At 44.5% G+C, this 26,439-nt stretch overlaps 1 protein-coding gene across 1 annotated transcript in view; it reads left to right on the forward strand.

Moving 5' to 3' along the window:
* Nucleotides 1-8,614, forward strand: part of LOC122942278 — a 46,515-nt gene extending 37,901 nt beyond the window's left edge. The window contains exons 3-8 of the mRNA XM_044299797.1: nt 2,155-2,328; nt 2,405-2,528; nt 2,670-2,806; nt 3,802-3,969; nt 4,046-4,166; nt 6,969-8,614. Coding sequence (XP_044155732.1) covers nt 2,155-2,328; nt 2,405-2,528; nt 2,670-2,806; nt 3,802-3,969; nt 4,046-4,051 — 609 coding nt within the window. The 3' untranslated portion in view covers nt 4,052-4,166; nt 6,969-8,614. The remainder of the gene's footprint in view (nt 1-2,154; nt 2,329-2,404; nt 2,529-2,669; nt 2,807-3,801; nt 3,970-4,045; nt 4,167-6,968) is intronic.
* The last annotated feature ends 17,825 nt before the right edge of the window (nt 8,615-26,439 follow it).

Raw genomic sequence — 26,439 nt, forward strand, 5'->3', positions numbered from 1 at the left:
GTGGTACACACTCAGATTGGGTCACTGTCACTAGTGGGGTTACCTCAGGGGTCAGTATTGGGCCATATTCTCTTCAATATATTTTTTAAAGGGGTTGTCTGGGATTTTAATATTGATGGCCTATCCCCAGGGTAAGGCTATTTTCACACTAGCGTTAATATTTTCTGGTATTGAGATCCGTCATAGGGTTTTAATACCGGAAAAAAACGCTTCCGTTTTGTCCCTGTTCAATGTCAATGGGGACAAAACGTAACTGTACAGAACAGAATGCTCCAAAATGCGTTCCGTTCTTATAACGGAGAGCAAACTGCAGCCTGCTGTGGTTTGCTTTCCGTCCTGGAATGCGGAGCAAAACGGATCCGTCTTGACCCACAATGCAAGTCAATGGGGACGAATCAGTTTTCTTTGACGCAATAGAAAACTGATCCGTCCCCCGTTGTCTTTCAATGGAGTTCATAACTGGTCCGTCTTGGCCATATTAAATATAATACAACCAGGTCCATTCATAACGGATGCAGATGGTTGTATTATCAGTAACGGAAGAGTTTTTGCTGAACCCTGCCGGATCCAGTAAAAACGCAAGTGTGAAAGTAGCCCAAGTCATCAATAACCGATCGGTGGAGGTCCGACATGTGGCACCCCCGCCAATCAGCTATATAAAGAGACAGCACGTGCGCGCCTTCTCTTCATACAGCTGATTGGCGGGGGTGCCAGGTGTCGGACCTCCAGCGATCTGATATTGATTACCTATCCTGAGGATAGGTCATCAATAGTAAAAGCTAGGTCATCAATAGTAAAAGCACACAGAGCTATGGGGACTGGGTATTACAGATGTTCTAGCGGCCATCTAGCAACCCATGTCCTCAGCTCTATACAAAAAATCCCGGTGACAGGTTCCCTTTAAAGAGTTCAAGAGGGGCCTGGATGTATTTCTGGAGTGTAATCATATTACAGGCTATAGCTACTAGAGAGGGGTCGTTGATCCAGAGAGTTATTCTGATTGGAGTCTGGATGGATTTTTTTCCCCTAAAATGAGGGAAACTGGCTTCTACCTCACAAGTTTTTTTGCCTTCCTCTGGATCAACTCGGAGGATAAGAGTTTGAACTGGATGGACAGATGAGCAACTAGTAAGTCCAGCTCACCTCATGTCCTCTGTGCGTAATGCGAGCCAAGGCAAACTCCGGCATGCATAGAAATCAAAGAAGAAAGTGATCCAGCACTGGACAATTCTGTCGTTGCAACGTCTTTATTTTTCACATGCACATGGAAAAATACATAGGGTGGACATCTCCTCCCTCCTACTGCAGTTCGGTTGACATGTTTCGAACACTATGGTTCATGAGGCTATGATTAAGAACGGTAGTGTTCGAAACATATCAACCGAATTGGAGTAGGAGGGAGGAGATGTTCACTGTATGTATTGTTCCGTGTGCATGTGAAAAATAAAGACGTTGCAACGACAGAATTGTCTGGTGCTGGATCACTTTCTTCTTTGATTTCTATGGATGGACAGATGTCTTTTTTTCAGCATTACAATCTTACTATGTTAGGTGGAATTCAAGCTGCTGTCATTGCTGAGTCTTGTGATTGGCCACAGCGGTCTCGTGACCTAGCCGATTCCTGGTCCTGCGGGCACTGGGAACGGAGCAATGGCAGGTCTGCAAACAGTTGAGTGGGTTTTTATTTTTTACATTCAGAGGGACAGGGGAGGAACAACTTCTTGTACGGGTGCAACTGTTATACACAAACAGACAATGAGGGTAATTTATTAAGACCGTCGTTTTAGACGACAGTCTTAATAACCCCTGCCCTGGCGGTGGATCCACCAAAATTATGTATAGGGCGCATCCACCACCAGTCTAAATCTACTCCAGCTCCCTTGCTGGCATAGATTTAGAACATTTCCTATGCCTAAAACAGGCGAATGTGATGGGTCTGACAGCCCCCTTCCCTGCCCATGCCACGCTCCATTTTTAGACCTGACGTGAGCAAGGAAAAGTCGCATATAACCTTTGCGCCGCAATCTGCAACAGATATACGCCAGTAAACTGGTTTATATCACTTAATTAGTGATCCCTATTATCTTTATTTCTGCTTTGCTTGGATTGGGAAATTATGTAATATATTAAATATAAGTCTACAACTTATTTTAGGGTTATGTCCTCTTGAAGATTTTTGGGGACTCATTAAGACACCATGGCTGTCTCACAATGTCTGCAGGAGTGAAAGGGTCTGATAACCCCACTTCATCTTGTATACAGGAGAGGAAGAATGATGAGAAGATCCTAGGCCTCACTAGAAAGATCATTCAGCTTCTGACTAGAGAGGTAAGCACTGCTGGCTTATTAGATAACTACACCTTTGCAGATGTCTGGATGATGACTGTATCCTTGTGTGTGTCAGATTCCTATAAGATATGAGGACTTCACAGTCTTTTTTACCATGGAGGAGTGGGAGTATGTAGAAGAACACAAGGATCTGTATGAGGATGTCCTGGTGGAGAATACAATTCACCTTAAATATATAAGTAAGCACCTAATTCTTTTGGGTACATTGTAAACGGATGTAAACTGTTTCGGGGTCTGATGTACTCTTAGCTACATCACTAATTTATGTGGAGATCTGTATACAACAATAGATATTGATATTATCTTTTTTCTGTGGTAAGGTGACCATGATAATAAAATCTTACATAATACATCATCAGAGAAGATAAGTGACTCAAAGATTGTACAAGACAGGAATGGTGTGACTGAGAAGATTCTGCATCTCACTAAAGAAATCATTCAACTTCTGACTAAAGAAGTGAGGAACCTTCCAATATGTTCTCCAGATCGGATAAATAAAGAGGCTTTAAAGAAGGGTCCATTCAGTCAACCGTGAGGGCTCCATGCCCATATTGCGGCCCGCAAATGGCAGGTCCACAATATACGGGCCTCGGCCGTGTGCACTCCGTGACTTGAATGGGTCCGTGATCCGCAAGATACGGAAACAGATAGGACATGTCCCATCATTTGCAGAACGGAGACCCGTATTGGAAGCGTTTCCATCTGCAAACGGAGTTCACACACGTGGTGCCGGTGCATAACAGCACGGGCATGGAGCACTTACGTTCGTCTGAATGGACCCTAATAATCCTTATTAATTTCTGCAACAACTATATAGAAAGATACATGGACCCCAGATTCTTATGCGACACATTGATCTATTGCCTCTCAGCATAATGTATAATTATGAACACAAGGTGCTTTGTATACATCTTGAACAAAATGCCTAGGTCGACTCACCATGTCACGGTGGGCTCTTTAAATGGATCCCTACACTAATGCATCAGAACTGCAACAACAAGGGACTAGTGAATGCTAATTATACCTCCCTTTTTAAAGTCATTCTGCCACTTTATTTAAATTTTTTTTATCCCTTTGGAACATCTCTATAAATGGTTTTGTGTAGTGGATTATTTTGGACCATTAGTAGATGATTTGCAAGCCAATCTGGGATATTTAATTGATTAAATGGGTTGGGTTGTTCTTAAAAACTCATTGCCTATCTCCAGGATCAGGATAACTATCTGATAGGTGGGGATCTCTGGCAGTCCCATAGAGAATAAATGAAGCATCAGGGCTCATGCTTGACCTGACACTCCATTAGGATCAGGACCCCCATTCTCAGAATTAATGGTCTCAGCGGTCAGCCTTACCCAGTGAACAGATTCTTATCCTGTGAATAGGGGATAACATTTAAATATGGCAAAACCCTCATTTATACTTTCTTATAGTATGTGTTGTTATATTATATAGAAATATATACTAATTTGGAATCATGGTAATCACACCACACTCAGTGGCATGGATCGTGTGTCAGGATTGATCACAGAATCATCACCCCCATCACTGATGCAAGAGAAAAAGAATGATGGAAAAATCCTGGATCTTACCAACAGGATCATTGAGCTGATGAATGGAGAGGTGAGCACTGCTGGGAAATTATACAGTAGCACAAGGTATAATATGTCTGTGTAATGACTGTATCTTTGTGTGTCAGACTTAGATTAGATATGAAGACATCAAGGTATGCTTCACCATGGAGGAGTGGGATTATGTAGAACAACACAAGTATCTCTATAAGGGCATCCTGATGGAGAATAAAATGGTTGCGTCCTATGGTAAGTAAACAACATTTCAGAATTTAGGATCTAGTCCTCAATACTAGAACAGGGGTTATAACCATGTATCTTTGTGTGTCAGACTTGGATTAGATATGAAGACATCAAGGTATGCTTCACCATGGAGGAGTGGGATTATGTAGAACAACACAAGTATCTCTATAAGGGCATCCTGATGTAGAATGAAATGGTTGCGTCCTATGATAAGTAAACAACATTTCAGAATTTAGGATCTAGTCCTCAATACTAGAACAGGGGTTATAACCATAAGGTAATTATAGGGGAAAGTAACTGCCGTAGAATTCCTGATAAAAATATACTGTGAGCTGTGCTGTCCCAGTAATCAAGCAGTTTGTGCAGTTCTACATCCTCTCTGTCCTCCTCACATCTTAGGCTTCTTTCACATATGCAGTACAGCCTACCAGCAGGCTGTTCCGGCATTGAATGCCAGGATTCTGCCAGACAAAAAAACGGTGCATGCAGTGTTTTTTTTTCTTCTTGCCGAATCCCGGCATATTTGCCAGATAGTGGCCAGATCTCCACCAGACTCCACTATCGTTAATGGGGCCGTCTGGAATTCTGGTACCGTCCGGCAATGCCAGACGGTATTAGCCAGTCATTGATCTGGTGTGTGTCAGGAACATTCCCAATGCATGCCACTGATATGCCCCCTTTTTACTAAGAATGTATATGCACGCACTGATTAATTATGGAAATATGATAACATGGTGGTTAGTGCTGTTTTAAACAGCAGACACTTGGGGCTAATGTCTTCCATGTGCAATAATGCCAATCGCAGACATTTATCTCCTCAGATGCCATGGTTATTTGTGAATACAGCATCTGAAGCGGCGATCCTTGGAAATTATGCTCTCCCGGGGATTCAATAGCTTCCCCATGTGGGGAAAGACACTCTGAAGAAACAAAGGCTTTTATAGCTGTAGTTTCTGTAGAGCCCTGGAAGTGGCAGGGCTTCGTTGGAACATAGCGAATCTGCAATGCATTGGAGTGGTAATCCATGCAATGTATTGGAGAAGCAATCTTATCTAATGAACCTAGGGTGACTCAAAAAAATAAAACAATGAATCCCTCAATCAGACCTGAGATCACACAGCCAATGTTAATAAGACCTCAGCTCAGACCCACAATTTGACCTCAGCTCAGACCCCAATGTGAATTACCTCTAATCAGACCTCAGATCAGTCCCCCATGCCACAGATCAGGCCCCAAAACCTCAGATCAGCCACCAACCTCAGAGCAAATTAAATAAAAAATCCACTTGCCTCCTGCTCAGGGCGCGGCCACTGCTCAACTCCAACTCTCTTCTTCTTCTTCCTGCCATCGGCAGTACTGTGTCCCGACGCGCACAGCGTGAGGTCGAAGAGCACAGGACCAGGAAGCGGTGAGTAAAGAGCCGGGGGAGGCTGCATTCACCGCTTCCCAGACCTCCGGTACTAATAAGCACTTCCTAAATGGAAGTGCTCATTAGTATTTGCCCCATAAGACGCAATGACATTCCATCCCCACAGTGTGTCTCATGGGGCAAAAAATACGGTGTGTGTGTATGATAGATAGAGAGATATATATATATATATATGAAAAAATGTAACACACTCTAAAATGGTATCAACAAAAAGTGTAGATAACCCCGCAAAATATGAGCCCTCAAACAGCTCCCTAGATTTAATATATAAAAAGTTAAGGGAATCTGAATATGGAGATGAAAAGAAAAAGTAGAAGTTGTTTTTTTTTTTGGTCTTCTAACCTTCCTTAAGGGATATCAGGTTACTCGCCATGTCAGAACACAGAAATAAGCCTCTAAAGAGGGGTCCCTTTGGTCATACATTTAGCTTGTTCTTCTAGTCGCACTACATTTCAGTGCAGCCAATCAGAACCCCTCTATATAGCTTGTCTTACCTCCCCCACGCCTCTTGGACATGCTGCCCACATGGCCCCTGCAGCTTTGTTATCACTTGACACCTATTGAGCTTGTTGCCTCACTAAAATAGTACAGGACGTTTTCCTTACTAACAAGGCCACTGTCGAGATGCTGGGCCACATGCCACTCTGTCCTTCAGGGTCCTCATCAGATTCTGAGGACCTTCCCAAAGGGTCCCAGCATGGTTGTCCTAGGAAAACACCCAGACCTTATAGTTCATCCACCCACTTTGTGTCTCTAGGCTCCTCCACATCTCCACCCCCTTGAGGAAATATCTGTGTGATGCATCCTCTAGAGAAATGGACCATTCAGAGGGCAAGGTTTCTGTTACACAACACGTTCTTCTCTATGCTTGATAGCCAGATTTCCACAGTTGAGACCCTGCAACTCAAGGAAACTAAATCCTCTTTCACCCAAGAAGAGCGTTCTATCCAGTGCTCCCCAAAGTTTTACTGAACCCCACAGATTTTGATTTCTCTCTGTCCAAGGAGTAGAATTCCCCAACCGACACTTTGCTATGCCAAAATGTCTGGACCTATACCTCTCCCCCCCCCCCCCCCCCCTCTTCCTAGATCCCCCGGTTTGTGTACAACCTGGCTAAACATACTACTCTGACAATGGCAGATGCATCTTCCTCAACAAATTTTCCACACAAAACACTTTGGGGGCATATTCTAGAAATATGCCCCCAATGTCTGAGATTGGAATAACCCTTTAAAAGGCATTTTACAGCATAATGAGTGGGCATCACTCCATAATTTACAAAGTTAAGAACGTGGTACTAATTCTTATATCCTGTAATGAGGTCAATAGGTGTCTGTCTTGCTTACCCTACTCATACTTATTTTTTTTCTTACCTACAGATACATCATGTTCCCTAGATTTTATAGAAGAAATGCCACTCAAATGTCTTCAACATTCAGAGAGCTCTTGTGTATGGACACACAACTCACCATACCAAGTGGGGAAGTCAACAAAATCTTGTCATAATCAACCAAATATTGGAAAACATAAACGTAAAAGTAACTACAGAGAACCAACACCAGTTATTTGCTGTAAATGTGAAAAACCCCTTAAAAGAACTGACATTGGACACATGGAGACTTCTGACTCTAGTGGAAGCAAAATATACTGCAGAAAATGTCTATTAGATAAGAGATGTAAGAACACACAAAAAAGGCGATTTTCTTGTTTAGAGTGTAGTAGTTGTTTTTCAAACAAGAGTGCCCTTGATATTCACCTGAGGATGATACATACTTTGTCAAAAATCTTCACATGTTCAGAATGTGATAAGATTTTCACTAACAACACCTGCCTTGAGAGTCATATGAAAGTCCACACAGGAGAGAAGCCTTACAAATGTTCAGAATGTGGGAAATATTTTCTCAGTACTGGGAACCTTCAGGCCCATTACAGAGTTCACACTGGTGAGAAACCCTTCCCTTGCTCAGAGTGTGACAAGACCTTCAGGTATAAGTCACACCTTGTTGCCCATCAAAGATTTCATACAGGACAAACACTGCCATGTACCGAGTGTGGAAAACACTTTATCTACCAGTCACATCTTGTGAAACATCTTCGAATCCACACAGGGGAGAAACCCTATAAGTGTCCAGAATGTGGAAAATGTTTTCATCGAAGTTCCCAGCTCACTCACCATGAGATGATCCACACAGGAGAATCACGTTTTAAGTGTGAAGAATGTGACAAGTGTTTTCGGTTCCCCTCTGACCTGTTTAGACATCAGAAAACGCATACTGGTGAGAAGCCATACTGTTGTTCTGAATGTGGAAAAAGTTTTACACGCAGCACAAGCCTAAGTGAACATACAATGCTGCATACAGGGGAGAAGCCATACTCGTGTCCAAAATGTGGGAAACGTTTTCTAACGTATAACTACATGCTCAGGCATCTAAACACACATAATTTAAAAAAAGAAAAAAGGCATAATCTAAATGCTAAGAACAGCAATCAATCAGATTAAAGCTATTTGTACTCCTGGATAAACATAGTGCTGAGATTGGTTCTTTAGCCATGACCACTGTTTATCTGCACTACATTTTTATAACCCATAATCTTTGAGTTACTGTGCAAACTCAGAAAGTCATCAAGCTTTTTATTGGGTTTCTTTTTAATCATCAAAACTATCAACTATACTGTATTATTTATGATATGGTTTGGAATCTCTTTTAGAAAAATTGAGGTGAACGTGTTTGCTAACCTATTATCGATTGATCTGAAGTTTGTGATGAAAGCAGATGATCTCATGGGACATATACAGTATAATTATTTCTCACATTTCCCCCCAGTATGATACAATATAGGATCAAGGAGAGAAATATATTAGTCACTGTACTTTCACATAATTTAATTCAATAGAGAATTGTGTTATTAAAAAATGTCTAATTTACATAATTTAAAACCTGTATGACTCCCCCTGAAAACAAGCTGTAAAGACCTGGCCACTAGGGGTGTAATTTACAGTTCACCGCCTGTTGCAAAGTCCTTCACCAGCAAAAGAGAGGTAGGAAACTGCTATCGAAGTTGGTTGATGATGGTTCATAAGTAGGGATGAGCGAACTCGAACTGTATAGTTCGGGTTCGTACCGAATTTTGGGGTGTCCGTGACACGGACCCGAACCCGGACATTTTCGTAAAAGTCCGGGTTCGGGTTCGGTGTTCGTCGCTTTCTTCGCGCTTTTGTGACGCTTTCTTGGCGCTTTTTGAAAGGCTGCAAAGCAGCCAATCAACAAGCGTCATACTACTTGCCCCAAGAGGCCATCACAGCCATGCCTACTATTGGCATGGCTGTGATTGGCCAGAGCACCATGTGACCCAGCCTCTATTTAAGCTGGAGTCACATAGCGCCGCCCGTCACTCTGCTCTGATTAGCGTAGGGAGAGGTTGCGGCTGCGACAGTAGGGCGAGATTAGGCAGATTAACTCCTCCAAAGGACTTGATTAACTGATCGATCTGCAGCTGTGGATCATTGAGCTGCTGATCCTCAATTGCTCACTGTTTTTAGGCTGCACAGACCGTTTGTCAGTCTCATTTTTCTGGGGTGATCGGCGGCCATTTTGTGTCTTGTGGTGCGCCAGCACAAGCTGCGACCAAGTGCATTTAACCCTCAATGGTGTGGTTGTTTTTTGGCTAAAGCCTACATCAGGGTGAAGCTGTCACACCAAGTGCATTTAACCAGCAATAGTCTGTTCATTTTTTGGCCATATACAAAATCAGGGGCAAGCTGCGCCTGTCACCAAGTGCATTTAACCCTCAATGGTGTGGTTGTTTTTTGGCTAAAGCCTACATCAGGGTGAAGCTGTCACACCAAGTGCATTTAACCAGCAATAGTCTGTTCATTTTTTGGCCATATACAAAATCAGGGGCAAGCTGCGCCTGTCACCAAGTGCATTTAACCCTCAATGGTGTGGTTGTTTTTTGGCTAAAGCCTACATCAGGGTGAAGCTGTCACACCAAGTGCATTTAACCAGCAATAGTCTGTTCATTTTTTGGCCATATACAAAATCAGGGGCAAGCTGCGCCTGTCACCAAGTGCATTTAACCCTCAATGGTGTGGTTGTTTTTTGGCTAAAGCCTACATCAGGGTGAAGCTGTCACACCAAGTGCATTTAACCAGCAATAGTCTGTTCATTTTTTGGCCATATCCCAGTCTAATTCTGTCACTAAATCCATACCGGTCACCCAGCGCCTAAATACTAGGCCTCAAATTTATATCCAGCTAAATCTGTCCCTAGTGCTGTAGCTGGGCGAGTTATTTAGTGTCCGTTCAAGCACATTTCTTGTTCTGGGTTGAAATACAATTCCCAATTTAGCAATTTCATAATTTAGTGGTTCCTGCTATATCAGAGCTCTTTGAAATCTATCCCAAAAAGGGTATATAATATTGAAGGTGCACATAGGGTCATTCAGAGTAACTTCACACACACCCGCTACTGTGTATTTCCAAGTCTAATTCTGTCACTAAATCCATACCGGTGACCCAGCGCCTAAATACTAGGCCTCAAATTTAATTCCCTCTAAATCTCTCGTTACCCACCGCTGTACTGTTGTTGCTGGGCAAGATATTTAGTGTCCGTCAAAGCACATTTTTGTTCTGGGTTGAAGTACAATTCCCAATTTAGCAATTTCATAATTTAGTGGTTTCTGCTATATCAGAGCTATTTGAAATCTATCCCAAAAAGGGTATATAATATTGAAGGTGCACATAGGGTCATTCAGAATAACTTCACACACACCCGCTACTGTGTATTTCCAAGTCTAATTCTGTCACTAAACCCATACCTGTCACCCAGCGCCTAAATACTAGGCCTCAAATTTAAATCCCTCTAAATCTCTCGTTACCGTTGTCCTGTTGTAGCTGGGAAAGTTATTTAGTGCCCGTCAAAGCACATTTTTTGTTCTGGGTTGAAGTACAATTCCCAATTTAGCAATTTCATAATTTAGTGGTTCCTGCTATATCAGAGCTATTTGAAATCTATCCCAAAAAGGGTATATAATATTGAAGGTGCACATAGGGTCATTCAGAATAACTTCACACACACCCGCTACTGTGTATTTCCAAGTCTAATTCTGTCACTAAATCCATACCGGTGACCCAGCGCCTAAATACTAGGCCTCAAATTTAATTCCCTCTAAATCTCTCGTTACCCACCGCTGTACTGTTGTTGCTGGGCAAGATATTTAGTGTCCGTCAAAGCACATTTTTTGTTCTGGGTTGAAGTACAATTCCCAATTTAGCAATTTCATAATTTAGTGGTTTCTGCTATATCAGAGCTATTTGAAATCTATCCCTAAAAGGGTATATAATATTGAAGGTGCACATAGGGTCATTCAGAATAACTTCACACACACCCGCTACTGTGTATTTCCAAGTCTAATTCTGTCACTAAACCCATACCTGTCACCCAGCGCCTAAATACTAGGCCTCAAATTTATATCCAGCTAAATCTGTCCCTAGTGCTGTAGCTGGGCGAGTTATTTAGTGTCCGTTCAAGCACATTTCTTGTTCTGGGTTGAAATACAATTCTCAATTTAGCAATTTCATAATTTAGTGGTTCCTGCTATATCAGAGCTCTTTGAAATCTATCCCAAAAAGGGTATATAATATTGAAGGTGCACATAGGGTCATTCAGAGTAACTTCACACACACCCGCTACTGTGTATTTCCAAGTCTAATTCTGTCACTAAATCCATACCGGTGACCCAGCGCCTAAATACTAGGCCTCAAATTTAATTCCCTCTAAATCTCTCGTTACCCACCGCTGTACTGTTGTTGCTGGGCAAGATATTTAGTGTCCGTCAAAGCACATTTTTTGTTCTGGGTTGAAGTACAATTCCCAATTTAGCAATTTCATAATTTAGTGGTTTCTGCTATATCAGAGCTATTTGAAATCTATCCCAAAAAGGGTATATAATATTGAAGGTGCACATAGGGTCATTCAGAATAACTTCACACACACCCGCTACTGTGTATTTCCAAGTCTAATTCTGTCACTAAACCCATACCTGTCACCCAGCGCCTAAATACTAGGCCTCAAATTTAAATCCCTCTAAATCTCTCGTTACCGTTGTCCTGTTGTAGCTGGGAAAGTTATTTAGTGCCCGTCAAAGCACATTTTTTGTTCTGGGTTGAAGTACAATTCCCAATTTAGCAATTTCATAATTTAGTGGTTCCTGCTATATCAGAGCTATTTGAAATCTATCCCAAAAAGGGTATATAATATTGAAGGTGCACATAGGGTCATTCAGAATAACTTCACACACACGCTTCTGTGCATTTCCAAGTCTAATTCTGTCACTAAATCCATACCGGTGACCCAGCGCCTAAATACTAGGCCTCAAATTTAATTCCCTCTAAATCTCTCGTTACCCACCGCTGTACTGTTGTTGCTGGGCAAGATATTTAGTGTCCGTCAAAGCACATTTTTTGTTCTGGGTTGAAGTACAATTCCCAATTTAGCAATTTCATAATTTAGTGGTTTCTGCTATATCAGAGCTATTTGAAATCTATCCCTAAAAGGGTATATAATATTGAAGGTGCACATAGGGTCATTCAGAATAACTTCACACACACCCGCTTCTGTGCATTTCCAAGTCTAATTCTGTCACTAAATCCATACCGGTGACCCAGCGCCTAAATACTAGGCCTCAAATTTAAATCCCTCTAAATCTCTCGTTACCCACCACTGTACTGTTGTTGCTGGGCAAGATATTTAGTGTCCGTCAAAGCACATTTTTTGTTCTGGGTTGAAGTACAATTCCCAATTTAGCAATTTCATAATTTAGTGGTTTCTGCTATATCAGAGCTATTTGAAATCTATCCCTAAAAGGGTATATAATATTGAAGGTGCACATAGGGTCATTCAGAATAACTTCACACACACGCTTCTGTGCATTTCCAAGTCTAATTCTGTCACTAAATCCATACCGGTGACCCAGCGCCTAAATACTAGGCCTCAAATTTAAATCCCTCTAAATCTCTCGTTACCCACCGCTGTACTGTTGTTGCTGGGCAAGATATTTAGTGTCCGTCAAAGCACATTTTTTGTTCTGGGTTGAAGTACAATTCCCAATTTAGCAATTTCATAATTTAGTGGTTTCTGCTATATCAGAGCTATTTGAAATCTATCCCTAAAAGGGTATATAATATTGAAGGTGCACATAGGGTCATTCAGAATAACTTCACACACACGCTTCTGTGCATTTCCAAGTCTAATTCTGTCACTAAATCCATACCGGTGACCCAGCGCCTAAATACTAGGCCTCAAATTTAAATCCCTCTAAATCTCTCGTTACCCACCGCTGTACTGTTGTTGCTGGGCAAGATATTTAGTGTCCGTCAAAGCACATTTTTTGTTCTGGGTTGAAGTACAATTCCCAATTTAGCAATTTCATAATTTAGTGGTTCCTGCTATATCAGAGCTATTTGAAATCTATCCCAAAAAGGGTATATAATATTGAAGGTGCACATTGGGTCATTCAGAATAACTTCACACACACCCGCTACTGTGTATTTTCAAGTCTAATTCTGTCACTAAACCCATACCTGTCACCCAGCGCCTAAATACTAGGCCTCAAATTTAAATCCCTCTAAATCTCTCGTTACCCACCGCTGTACTGTTGTTGCTGGGCAAGATATTTAGTGTCCGTCAAAGCACATTTTTTGTTCTGGGTTGAAGTACAATTCCCAATTTAGCAATTTCATAATTTAGTGGTTTCTGCTATATCAGAGCTATTTGAAATCTATCCCTAAAAGGGTATATAATATTGAAGGTGCACATAGGGTCATTCAGAATAACTTCACACACACGCTTCTGTGCATTTCCAAGTCTAATTCTGTCACTAAATCCATACCGGTGACCCAGCGCCTAAATACTAGGCCTCAAATTTAAATCCCTCTAAATCTCTCGTTACCCACCGCTGTACTGTTGTTGCTGGGCAAGATATTTAGTGTCCGTCAAAGCACATTTTTTGTTCTGGGTTGAAGTACAATTCCCAATTTAGCAATTTCATAATTTAGTGGTTTCTGCTATATCAGAGCTATTTGAAATCTATCCCTAAAAGGGTATATAATATTGAAGGTGCACATAGGGTCATTCAGAATAACTTCACACACACGCTTCTGTGCATTTCCAAGTCTAATTCTGTCACTAAATCCATACCGGTCACCCAGCGCCTAAATACTAGGCCTCAAATTTATATCCCGCTGAATTTGAATACAATACATTGGGCCAAATAATATATTTGTTGTTGTGGTGAACCATAACAATGAGAAAAACATCTAGTAAGGGACGCGGACGTGGACATGGTCGTGGTGGTGTTAGTGGACCCTCTGGTGCTGGGAGAGGACGTGGCCGTTCTGCCACATCCACACGTCCTAGTGTACCAACTACCTCAGGTCCCAGTAGCCGCCAGAATTTACAGCGATATATGGTGGGGCCCAATGCCGTTCTAAGGATGGTAAGGCCTGAGCAGGTACAGGCATTAGTCAATTGGGTGGCCGACAGTGGATCCAGCACGTTCACATTATCTCCCACCCAGTCTTCTGCAGAAAGCGCACAGATGGCGCCTGAAAACCAACCCCATCAGTCTGTCACATCACCCCCATGCATACCAGGGAAACTGTCTCAGCCTCAAGTTATGCAGCAGTCTCTTATGCTGTTTGAAGACTCCGCTGGCAGGGTTTCCCAAGGGCATCCACCTAGCCCTTCCCCAGCGGTGAAAGACATAGAATGCACTGACGCACAACCACTTATGTTTCCTGATGATGAGGACATGGGAATACCACCTCAGCATGTCTCTGATGATGACGAAACACAGGTGCCAACTGCTGCGTCTTTCTGCAGTGTGCAGACTGAACAGGAGGTCAGGGATCAAGACTGGGTGGAAGACGATGCAGGGGACGATGAGGTCCTAGACCCCACATGGAATGAAGGTCGTGCCACTGACTTTCACAGTTCGGAGGAAGAGGCAGTGGTGAGACCGAGCCAACAGCGTAGCAAAAGAGGGAGCAGTGGGCAAAAGCAGAACACCCGCCGCCAAGAGACTCCGCCTGCTACTGACCGCCGCCATCTGGGACCGAGCACCCCAAAGGCAGCTTCAAGGAGTTCCCTGGCATGGCACTTCTTCAAACAATGTGCTGACGACAAGACCCGAGTGGTTTGCACGCTGTGCCATCAGAGCCTGAAGCGAGGCATTAACGTTCTGAACCTGAGCACAACCTGCATGACCAGGCACCTGCATGCAAAGCATGAACTGCAGTGGAGTAAACACCTTAAAACCAAGGAAGTCACTCAGGCTCCCCCTGCTACCTCTTCTGCTGCTGCCGCCTCGGCCTATTCTGCTGCTGCCGCCTCGGCCTCTTCCTCCGCCTCTGGAGGAACGTTGGCACCTGCCGCCCAGCAAACAGGGGATGTACCACCAACACCACCACCACCACCTCCGTCACCAAGCGTCTCAACCATGTCACACGCCAGCGTTCAGCTCTCCATCTCACAAACATTTGATAGAAAGCGTAAATTCCCACCTAGCCACCCTCGATCCCTGGCCCTGAATGCCAGCATTTCTAAACTACTGGCCTATGAAATGCTGTCATTTAGGCTGGTGGACACAGACAGCTTCAAACAGCTCATGTCGCTTGCTGTCCCACAGTATGTTGTTCCCAGCCGGCACTACTTCTCCAAGAGAGCCGTGCCTTCCCTGCACAACCAAGTATCCGATAAAATCAAGTGTGCACTGCGCAACGCCATCTGTAGCAAGGTCCACCTAACCACAGATACGTGGACCAGTAAGCACGGCCAGGGACGCTATATCTCCCTAACTGCACACTGGGTAAATGTAGTGGCAGCTGGGCCCCAGGCGGAGAGCTGTTTGGCGCACGTCCTGCCGCCGCCAAGGATCGCAGGGCAACATTCTTTGCCTCCTGTTGCCACCTCCTCCTTCTCGGCTTCCTCCTCCTCTTCTTCCACCTGCTCATCCAGTCAGCCACACACCTTCACCACCAACTTCAGCACAGCCCGGGGTAAACGTCAGCAGGCCATTCTGAAACTCATATGTTTGGGGGACAGGCCCCACACCGCACAGGAGTTGTGGCGGGGTATTGAACAACAGACCGACGAGTGGTTGCTGCCGGTGAGCCTCAAGCCCGGCCTGGTGGTGTGTGATAATGGGCGAAATCTCGTTGCAGCTCTGGGACTAGCCAATTTGACGCACATCCCTTGCTTGGCGCATGTGCTGAATTTGGTGGTGCAGAAGTTCATTCACAACTACCCCGACATGTCAGAGCTGCTGCATAAAGTGCGGGCCGTCTGTTCGCGCTTCCGGCGTTCACATCCTGCCGCTGCTCGCCTGTCTGCGCTACAGCGTAACTTCGGCCTTCCCGCTCACCGCCTCATATGCGACGTGCCCACCAGGTGGAACTCCACCTTGCACATGCTGGACAGACTGTGCGAGCAGCAGCAGGCCATAGTGGAGTTTCAGCTGCAGCACGCACGGGTCAGTCGCACTACAGAACAGCACCACTTCACCACCAATGACTGGGCCTCCATGCGAGACCTGTGTGCCCTGTTGCGCTGTTTCGAGTACTCCACCAACATGGCCAGTGGCGATGACACCGTTATCAGCGTTACAATACCACTTCTATGTCTCCTTGAGAAAACACTTAGGGCGATGATGGAACAGGAGGTGGCCCACAGAGGACAGCTTGTCCTTACCCCTGGGCAGCCTGGCACACATGAGCGACTACATGCTGCAGTGCCTGCGCAACGACAGCAGAGTTGCCCACATTTTAACCTGTGCGGACTACTGGGTTGCCACCCTGCTGGATCCACGCTACAAAGACAATGTGCCCACCTTACTTCCTGCACTGGAGCGTGATAGGAAGATGCGCGAGTACAAGCGCACGTTGGTAGACGCGCTACTGAGAGCATTCCCAAATGTCACAGGGGAACAAGTGGAAGCCCAAGGCCAAGGCAGAGGAGGAGCAAGAGGTCGCCAAGGCAGCTGTGTCACGGCCAGCTCCTCTGAGGGCAGGGTTAGCATGGCAGAGATGTGGAAAACTTTTGTCAACACGCCACAGCTAACTGCACCACCACCTGATACGCAACGTGTTAGCAGGAGGCAACATTTCACTAACATGGTGGAACAGTACGTGTGCACACCCCTCCACGTACTGACTGATGGTTCGGCCCCATTCAACTTCTGGGTCTCTAAATTGTCCACGTGGCCAGAGCTAGCCTTTTATGCCTTGGAGGTGCTGGCCTGCCCGGCAGCCAGCGTTTTGTCTGAACGTGTATTCAGCACGGCAGGGGGCGTCATTACAGACAAACGCAGCCGCCTGTCTACAGCCAATGTGGACAAGCTGACGTTCATAAAAATGAACCAGGCATGGATCCCACAGGACCTGTCCGTCCCTTGTCCAGATTAGACATTAACTACCTCCCCATAACCATATATTATTGGACTCCAGGGCACTTCCTCATTCAATCCTATTTTTATTTTCATTTTACCATTATATTGCGATGCTACCCAAAGTTGAATGAACCTCTCCTCTGCCTGTGTGCTAGGCCTAAATATATGCCAATGGACTGTTGCAGTGGTGGCTGACATGAAGCCTGATTCTCTGCTATGACATGCAGACTAATTCTCTGCTGACATGAAGCCAGATTGTCTGTTACGGGACCTCTCTCCTCTGCCTGGGTGCTGGGCCTAAATTTATGACCATGGACTGTTGCAGTGGTGGCTGACGTGAAGCCTGATTCTCTGCTATGACATGCAGACTGATTCTCTGCTGACATGAAGCCAGATCGTCTGTTACGGGACCTCTCTGCTCTGCCTGTGTGCTAGGCCTAAATATATGCCAATGGACTGTTGCAGTGGTGGGTGACGTGAAGCCTCATTCTCTGCTATGACATGCAGACTGATTCTCTGCTGACATGAAGCCAGATTGTCTGTTACGGGACCTCTCTGCTCTGCCTGTGTGCTAGGCCTAAATATATGCCAATGGACTGTTGCAGTGGTGGGTGACGTGAAGCCTCATTCTCTGCTATGACATGCAGACTGATTCTCTGCTGTCATGAAGCCAGATTGTCTGTTACGGGACCTCTCTGCTCTGCCTGTGTGCTAGGCCTAAATATATGCCAATGGACTGTTGCAGTGGTGGGTGACGTGAAGCCTCATTCTCTGCTATGACATGCAGACTGATTCTCTGCTGACATGAAGCCAGATTGTCTGTTACGGGACCTCTCTGCTCTGCCTGTGTGCTAGGCCTAAATATATGCCAATGGACTGTTGCAGTGGTGGGTGACGTGAAGCCTCATTCTCTGCTATGACATGCAGACTGATTCTCTGCTGTCATGAAGCCAGATTGTCTGTTACGGGACCTCTCTGCTCTGCCTGTGTGCTAGGCCTAAATATATGCCAATGGACTGTTGCAGTGGTGGGTGACGTGAAGCCTCATTCTCTGCTATGACATGCAGACTGATTCTCTGCTGACATGAAGCCAGATTGTCTGTTACGGGACCTCTCTGCTCTGCCTGTGTGCTAGGCCTAAATATATGCCAATGGACTGTTGCAGTGGTGGGTGACGTGAAGCCTCATTCTCTGCTATGACATGCAGACTGATTCTCTGCTGACATGAAGCCAGATCCTCTGTTACGGGAGCTCTCTCCTCTGCCTGGGTGCTGGGCCTAAATTTATGACAATTGACTGTTGCAGTGGTGGGTGACGTGAAGCCTGATTCTCTGCTATGATATGAAGACTGATTCTCTGCTGACATGAAGCCAGATTGTCTGTTACGGGACCTTTCTCCTCTGCCTGGGTTCTGGGCCTAAATTTATGAAAATTGACTCTTACAGTGGTGGGTGACGTGAAGCCTGATTCTAGGCTATGATATGAAGACTGATTCTCTGCTGACATGAAGCCAGATTGTCTGTTACGGGACCTTTCTCCTCTGCCTGGGTTCTGGGCCTAAATTTATGAAAATTGACTCTTACAGTGGTGGGTGACGTGAAGCCTGATTCTCTGCTATGATATGAAGACTGATTCTCTGCTGACATGAAGCCAGATTCTCTGTTACGGGACCTCTCTCCTCTGCCTGGGTGCTGGGCCTAAATTTATGACAATGGACTGTTGCAGTGGTGGCTGACGTGAAGCCTGATTCTCTGCTATGACATGCAGACTGATTCTCTGCTGTCATGAAGCCAGATTGTCTGTTACGGGACCTCTCTGCTCTGCCTGTGTGCTAGGCCTAAATATATGCCAATGGACTGTTGCAGTGGTGGCTGACGTGAAGCCTCATTCTCTGCTATGACATGCAGACTAATTCTCTGCTGACATGAAGCCAGATTGTCTGTTACGGGACCTCTCTCCTCTGCCTGGGTGCTGGGCCTAAATTTATGACAATGGACTGTTGCAGTGGTGGCTGACGTGAAGCCTGATTCTCTGCTATGACATGCAGACTAATTCTCTGCTGACATGAAGCCAGATTGTCTGTTACGGGACCTCTCTCCTCTGCCTGGGTGCTGGGCCTAAATATATGCCAATGGACTGTTGCAGTGGTGGCTGACGTGAAGCCTCATTCTCTGCTATGACATGCAGACTAATTCTCTGCTGTCATGAAGCCAGATTGTCTGTTACGGGACCTCTCTGCTCTGCCTGTGTGCTAGGCCTAAATATATGCCAATGGACTGTTGCAGTGGTGGGTGACGTGAAGCCTCATTCTCTGCTATGACATGCAGACTGATTCTCTGCTGACATGAAGCCAGATTGTCTGTTACGGGACCTCTCTGCTCTGCCTGTGTGCTAGGCCTAAATATATGCCAATGGACTGTTGCAGTGGTGGGTGACGTGAAGCCTCATTCTCTGCTATGACATGCAGACTGATTCTCTGCTGACATGAAGCCAGATTCTCTGTTACGGGACCTCTCTCCTCTGCCTGTGTGTGTGCTGGGCCTAAATATATGCCAATGGACTGTTGCAGTGGTGGCTGACGTGAAGCCTCATTCTCTGCTATGACATGCAGACTAATTCTCTGCTGACATGAAGACAGATTCTCTGTTACGGGACCTCCCTCCTCTGCCTGGGTGCTGGGCCTAAATATATGCCAATGGACTGTTGCAGTGGTGGCTGACGTGAAGCCTCATTCTCTGCTATGACATGCAGACTGATTCTCTGCTGACATGAAGCCAGATTCTCTGTTACGGGACCTCTCTCCTCTGCCTGTGTGTGTGCTGGGCCTAAATATATGCCAATGGACTGTTGCAGTGGTGGCTGACGTGAAGCCTCATTCTCTGCTATGACATGCAGACTGATTCTCTGCTGACATGAAGCCAGATTCTCTGTTACGGGACCTCTCTCCTCTGCCTGTGTGTGTGCTGGGCCTAAATATATGCCAATGGACTGTTGCAGTGGTGGCTGACGTGAAGCCTCATTCTCTGCTATGACATGCAGACTAATTCTCTGCTGTCATGAAGCCAGATTGTCTGTTACGGGACCTCTCTGCTCTGCCTGTGTGCTAGGCCTAAATATATGCCAATGGACTGTTGCAGTGGTGGGTGACGTGAAGCCTCATTCTCTGCTATGACATGCAGACTGATTCTCTGCTGACATGAAGCCAGATTGTCTGTTACGGGACCTCTCTGCTCTGCCTGTGTGCTAGGCCTAAATATATGCCAATGGACTGTTGCAGTGGTGGGTGACGTGAAGCCTCATTCTCTGCTATGACATGCAGACTGATTCTCTGCTGACATGAAGCCAGATTCTCTGTTACGGGACCTCTCTCCTCTGCCTGTGTGTGTGCTGGGCCTAAATATATGCCAATGGACTGTTGCAGTGGTGGCTGACGTGAAGCCTCATTCTCTGCTATGACATGCAGACTAATTCTCTGCTGACATGAAGACAGATTCTCTGTTACGGGACCTCTCTCCTCTGCCTGTGTGTGTGCTGGGCCTAAATATATGCCAATGGACTGTTGCAGTGGTGGCTGACGTGAAGCCTCATTCTCTGCTATGACATGCAGACTGATTCTCTGCTGACATGAAGCCAGATTCTCTGTTACGGGACCTCTCTCCTCTGCCTGTGTGTGTGCTGGGCCTAAATATATGCCAATGGACTGTTGCAGTGGTGGCTGACGTGAAGCCTCATTCTCTGCTATGACATGCAGACTGATTCTCTGCTGACATGAAGCCAGATTCTCTGTTACGGGACCTCTCTCCTCTGCCTGTGTGTGTGCTGGGCCTAAATATATGCCAATGGACTGTTGCAGTGGTGGCTGACGTGAAGCCTCATTCTCTGCTATGACATGCAGACTAATTCTCTGCTGACATGAAGACAGATTCTCTGTTACGGGACCTCCCTCCTCTGCCTGGGTGCTGGGCCTAAATATATGCCAATGGACTGTTGCAGTGGTGGCTGACGTGAAGCCTCATTCTCTGCTATGACATGCAGACTAATTCTCTGCTGACATGAAGACAGATTCTCTGTTACGGGACCTCTCTCCTCTGCCTGGGTGCCGGGGCCTAAATATCTGAGAATGGACTGTTCCAGTGGTGGGTGACGGGAAGCCAGATTCTCTGCTATGGAACCTCTCTCCAATTGATTTTGGTTAATTTTTATTTATTTAATTTTTATTTTAATTCATTTCCCTATCCACATTTGTTTGCAGGGGATTTACCTACATGTTGCTGCCTTTTGCAGCCCTCTAGCTCTTTCCTGGGCTGTTTTACAGCCTTTTTAGTGCCGAAAAGTTCGGGTCCCCATTGACTTCAATGGGGTTCGGGTTCGGGACGAAGTTCGGATCGGGTTCGGATCCCGAACCCGAACATTTCCGGGATGTTCGGCCGAACTTCTCGAACCCGAACATCCAGGTGTTCGCTCAACTCTATTCATAAGCCCTAATAGAAGCACTGTCTCTTCACAGCTGTTCAAAAGCAGAAAAGCATCCTGTCTTTCTGTAAGTGTGTTTTCACACTCCTCCTCTGCTGTATACACTCCCTAGATGAAAACAGTGGAAAGTAAGGAAAGTCACTGCCTGTATAATATTGGAAGACTTCCATAGAAAGGAGGATGCCCACTGCTTCTGAGAGAAATGTATTTAGCAGCACAGCTGAAAAGGGGAATAACTTGTCCATGGAAGACATTAGGGAACCCAAAAATACCTATTCCTTCACAGTTATGATTTTACAATGAAGCATAGCCAGAAAGAGATTCCCCTGTACTGTAGGTGTCTGTGAGACGTCCATGTCAGCGTCCTTTTTAAAGGAGCTTACCAGTTATGATTTTTAAGTGTCTCCAGCCTTCCTGCTGAAACAGAAGATTAATACTTACCTGCGCAGTGCCAGTGTTTACATCTGGTGTTGCCTGGGCATAGTCACATGCACTTCTCCAGCCAATCCCTGGCTCCAGTGGTGACGTACTACTTGTAGCCACATCATCACTGAAGCCAGTCATTGGCTAGAGCAGTGCATGTGACCATGCCCATCAACAGTATAAAAATTATAACCGGAAAACACTTTTAAAGTTTTTGTTTTTTTTTCCCCTAAACATCCTCTGTTTCTGCTATAGCTGACCCTGCTCTTCAGATTGGACATGGAGGTGCCAAGTAGTTTTAGTTTAATTTAGCAGTGACTTTAAAGTAAAATTTGGTTCTGTTTGAACCTTATTAGAGCCACAGGTTAGTCAGTAAGGGAAAGAAAGTCACTAGTAACCTCTGTTCTTCCCTCCTGAGTTCTACAAGTACTTGACACCTACAAAGTTCTAAAGATATCCTTTGACTGTTCAAACTTCTTTAAAAGTGGTGGTGTCTAAACCTTGTGCTCCGCCGTTTTTGTTTTTTTTTGTTTGTTTTTTGTTCATTCTGGTGCCATGGCGAAATTCCATGGGGGAAAAAAACAAAATGTGAACAGGCCCTTAGTGGCTGTTCTTTCTTTTAGAATGTGTTATCACATTATTAGTATTGTATCTTGTCATGCAAGAGAGTAATAAAAATGTATGTATCAGTTTGCTTAACTCTTTTTATCCCTCTGAATACCAAAGTAATTTCTTCTATGAATACACTGGATTTTTTATTAATAAATTTGAATAAATTATACTATCTATATTATAAAAATCAATATATGTTTGCCTGTCTGTCCTCTATACGCATCCAAACACCTGAACCATTGGACACCAAATTTGGCACAAAGGTACATCAGGTGTCTGGGAAGGTTTTCATAAAGGTCTCAGCTCCCTGGGACCTACCGTTTTTGAGATGTTTCCAAATAATGCAAATATGGCACTGTCACATGATCCATATTAGCCAATAGAAACTCGCAGCTCCTCTCATATCCTAACTGACATACACAGTCATATGAACCCTATTAGCCAATAGGTCGCAAGTCCTTCAGTCTTCGCCCCGCTGACATACCCACAGTTTTATACCAGGTTTTCATAACAACGTAGCCATATAACACGGTTATAAGTCACTGTTAAGGGGGCACAGCGCTGTGGAGGTTACTGTTAAGGGGTGGGGTGCTGTGGAGGTCACTGTTAAGGAGGTGGGGCCCTGTGGAGGTCACTGATGAGGGGTAGGGTACCATGGAGGTCATTGTTTTGAGACACATAAAATAAATGAAACTGTGTAACAGCAAGGGTTTTTAGGTCTAGTAGCCCTCATGAAAAAAGAGGGCATGGATCGGCTTCCTGGGCACCCTTGGGACAAGTCCAATAGACGCCCGGACCAGCAATTCATACTCGGGCAGGCCAGGTACTTTTTCTAGTTGCAAATAATCTCAGCTGGATATCCATATGCTTAGCATGTTTTCCTTGGCTATGAGCAAGCCAAGGATAAGCAATTAATATCAAGAGTGGACAACTTCTTTAAGAAGTCTTTTGCAATTTTTACAACCATCCAGGTGGATCAAGATTGTCAGATTTCCTAAAATAAATGTGCCAGAATTCTGTCTGTTTGCACATAAAATGGCATATGTGCCATGGACCACCTCTTTTGTAGGAAAATAGGTGCAATTTAGCATGAAGTGCTAGAATTTCTAACTTTGAATCTCAGCCTGTGATAACTGTTGAAAAAAATCCTAATCACCTGCTATGTCCATTACGTTTCATTTCCATTCAGCAGTTATCTTATCTTTAGCCTGTAAACTTTTGGAAGGATGGGGTCATGTGCACCACTGTAGCTAATGACTGACCTCAGAGGTAATTTTTCCTCACGCTGTACATGACCCAATAGAGCTGTGCCACTTGGCAACATGTCACCGCTAAGGCCAAACATTGGTTGCAACAGAGCACATAGCCCTATCTGTCTGGAGATTTCAGGATGGTGAAAGTAAGACCACTGAAGGGAGCTGGAACAGAGCACAGGTATGTGTTTTTCAACAGGCTGGGATTCCAAAATAAAAGTCTAGCTGGACAACCCCTTTAAGGGAATTAATGATTCTTAATTAATTATTCTAACCACTTCCAGACCGGGCCATTTGCACCCTTCCTGACCAGATTTTGCAAATCTGACATGTCACTTTATGTCGTAATAACTTTGGAACGCTTTTACTTATCTAAGCCATTCTGAGACTGCTTTCTTGTGACACTTTGTACATCATGTTAATGGTAAATTTGAGTCAATATGTTTTACCTTTATAAAAAAAAAATCCAAAAGTTAACGAAAATGTGAAAAAAATCACCTTTTTTCAAATTTGAATCTCTGCTTTTAAGACTCATTAATTAACATTCACCATATGTCTACTCATATGTTGGTATCATTTTGGTTGTTATTTAATTTTTTTAGGACGTTAGAAGGTTTAGAATTTTAAAAGCAAATTTAGAATTTTTTATTTATTTAAAGTTTTTATTCAGATCAGGCAGGCATCAGTGAAAATCATTTACAAGATGTGAAAAGTTACATACAATGATTGTACATGCCATGTATCTTGATTTGACAATCTAGTGATGCAAGACAAAAACAGACATTGCATGTGAGATAAGATGCTGCCTAGATCCCTTTTTTTTTAATGCCCCCAAACCCCCCTCTCCCTTCCCCACAAGAAAAGCGAATTAAGATCCAGAACCCCTCGTTAGCATTGGGTGTTTACTATGGTAACAATAGAAAGTCATGTATAGTAGCAGAGATAATTAAGCTGTTCTATTTTGTACTGTATTGGTGCAACACCTAGATGTCCCCCCCCCCCCCCCCACACACACTTTCCCCTCTTTAATCAGCAAACTTAACAAATGGCACCACAGATAATCTAGACATGTCAGCTCATACTAACAGGTTGCCCAGTCTACCTGCCACACGTGCTTTCATATACTAAGTAGTATCTACAAATGGTTTCATAACCTCCTGTATCTCATATGTAGTTAGTGAATGCTCAATAAATGGTCTCCATTTGTGAATAAAAGAGTGTGTGGCTTTTTCTTTACTGCGTTCCGCATCCAGTCTATCCATATGCATAAGTACCTTCATAGTACCAATTGCCTCATCCAGTGTAGGTACTTGGGGCTGCAGCCATTTTCTCAATATGCATTTCTTTGCCGCAAGCAGCAGGACGTGCGGCCCTTTGGTGCCCACTATGGGTGAGTCAGCATCTTCCTGATCCCTGGGGATGAACTTAAATACGCATTGCTGGGGTACATCTTTAACTTCAATCCCCCAGATATCTTTGACACATGTACATATTTGTTTCCAGTACAGTCTCGACTTAGCACATCCCCAAATCCCATGCAGGAGGTCGGCTTTGTACATGTCACACTTGGGGCAATGTCTCAGATAATGCGCCGGCGCGTTGTCATAAGATAAATTGTAGGCATAGGTTGCCCTATGAATTATTCTAAATTGGGTTTCTCTCCAATGTTCACTACTGATGGCACACCTTATTTTATCCAACCCTTCTCGTATTTTAAAAGTAAGTTTGTCGTCAGCTAGCTGCTTTTCCCATTCTCTAAAGACCATCTGTGCAACCCCCTCTAACTTGATATTCATTAGCTTTCTATATATAGTGGAAATAGAACCCATGTTATTCGTCTGGTTCATCAGACTTGCAAACCTGGTTATGGCTGCTTCAGTGCCCAGTGTTTTAGATTGGGTTGCGCAGAATGATCCTATCTGCAAATATTGCAGGTATTGACGCGGGGGTATAGAGTATTTAGTCTGGACTTCTTCCCAGGACATTAACTTTAGTCCGTTAGTGTCCAATAAGTTTCCTAGAGTCCCCACACCTTTTTGACGCCATTCCTGGAACAGTTTATTAGATCTCCCCTGGGGGAAAGACGGGAGGGACCACTGCGGCATATAGGCTGAGATGTAAATTGGGAGCCAATATAACTTCCTGACATGTTTCCACACAGCTATCGTGTCCCTGAGTATGGAGGAATGTTTGGCTATATCTGGGAGCAATGAAACTTTTGTGTGCAATAAAGCGTGGAGATCAAATGGTGCTACTAGTTCCTGCTCCAGTGCCCTATCAGCATAATTTGAGGTCCCCCACACCCAATCTCGAATATACCTTAAAAGCGCTGCCAAGTTGTAGACCCAAATGTCAGGCAATTGCAAGCCCCCCTCCCACTTCAGAATGCAGAGTTTTTGTATGCAATACGGGGCCTCTTTTTCTTCCAGAGAAATGTCACAAAAGCGGACTGTAACTTCTGAATATCCACATGCTTCAATAGGAGCGCATCGTCTGTAATGGATATAAGAGCCTAGCAAAACTGGTCATATTAATGAGGCTTGCCCTCCCTAATAGTGTCAGTGGAAGATCTTGCCACCTCTGCAATTCCCTAACAATTTTAGTTATCAAGGGATCATAATTTAACTTGTACATCATGGCCGGA

The sequence above is a fragment of the Bufo gargarizans genome, chromosome 6, assembly GCF_014858855.1.
Source record: "Bufo gargarizans isolate SCDJY-AF-19 chromosome 6, ASM1485885v1, whole genome shotgun sequence".
NCBI classification, from domain to species: Eukaryota; Metazoa; Chordata; class Amphibia; order Anura; family Bufonidae; genus Bufo; species Bufo gargarizans.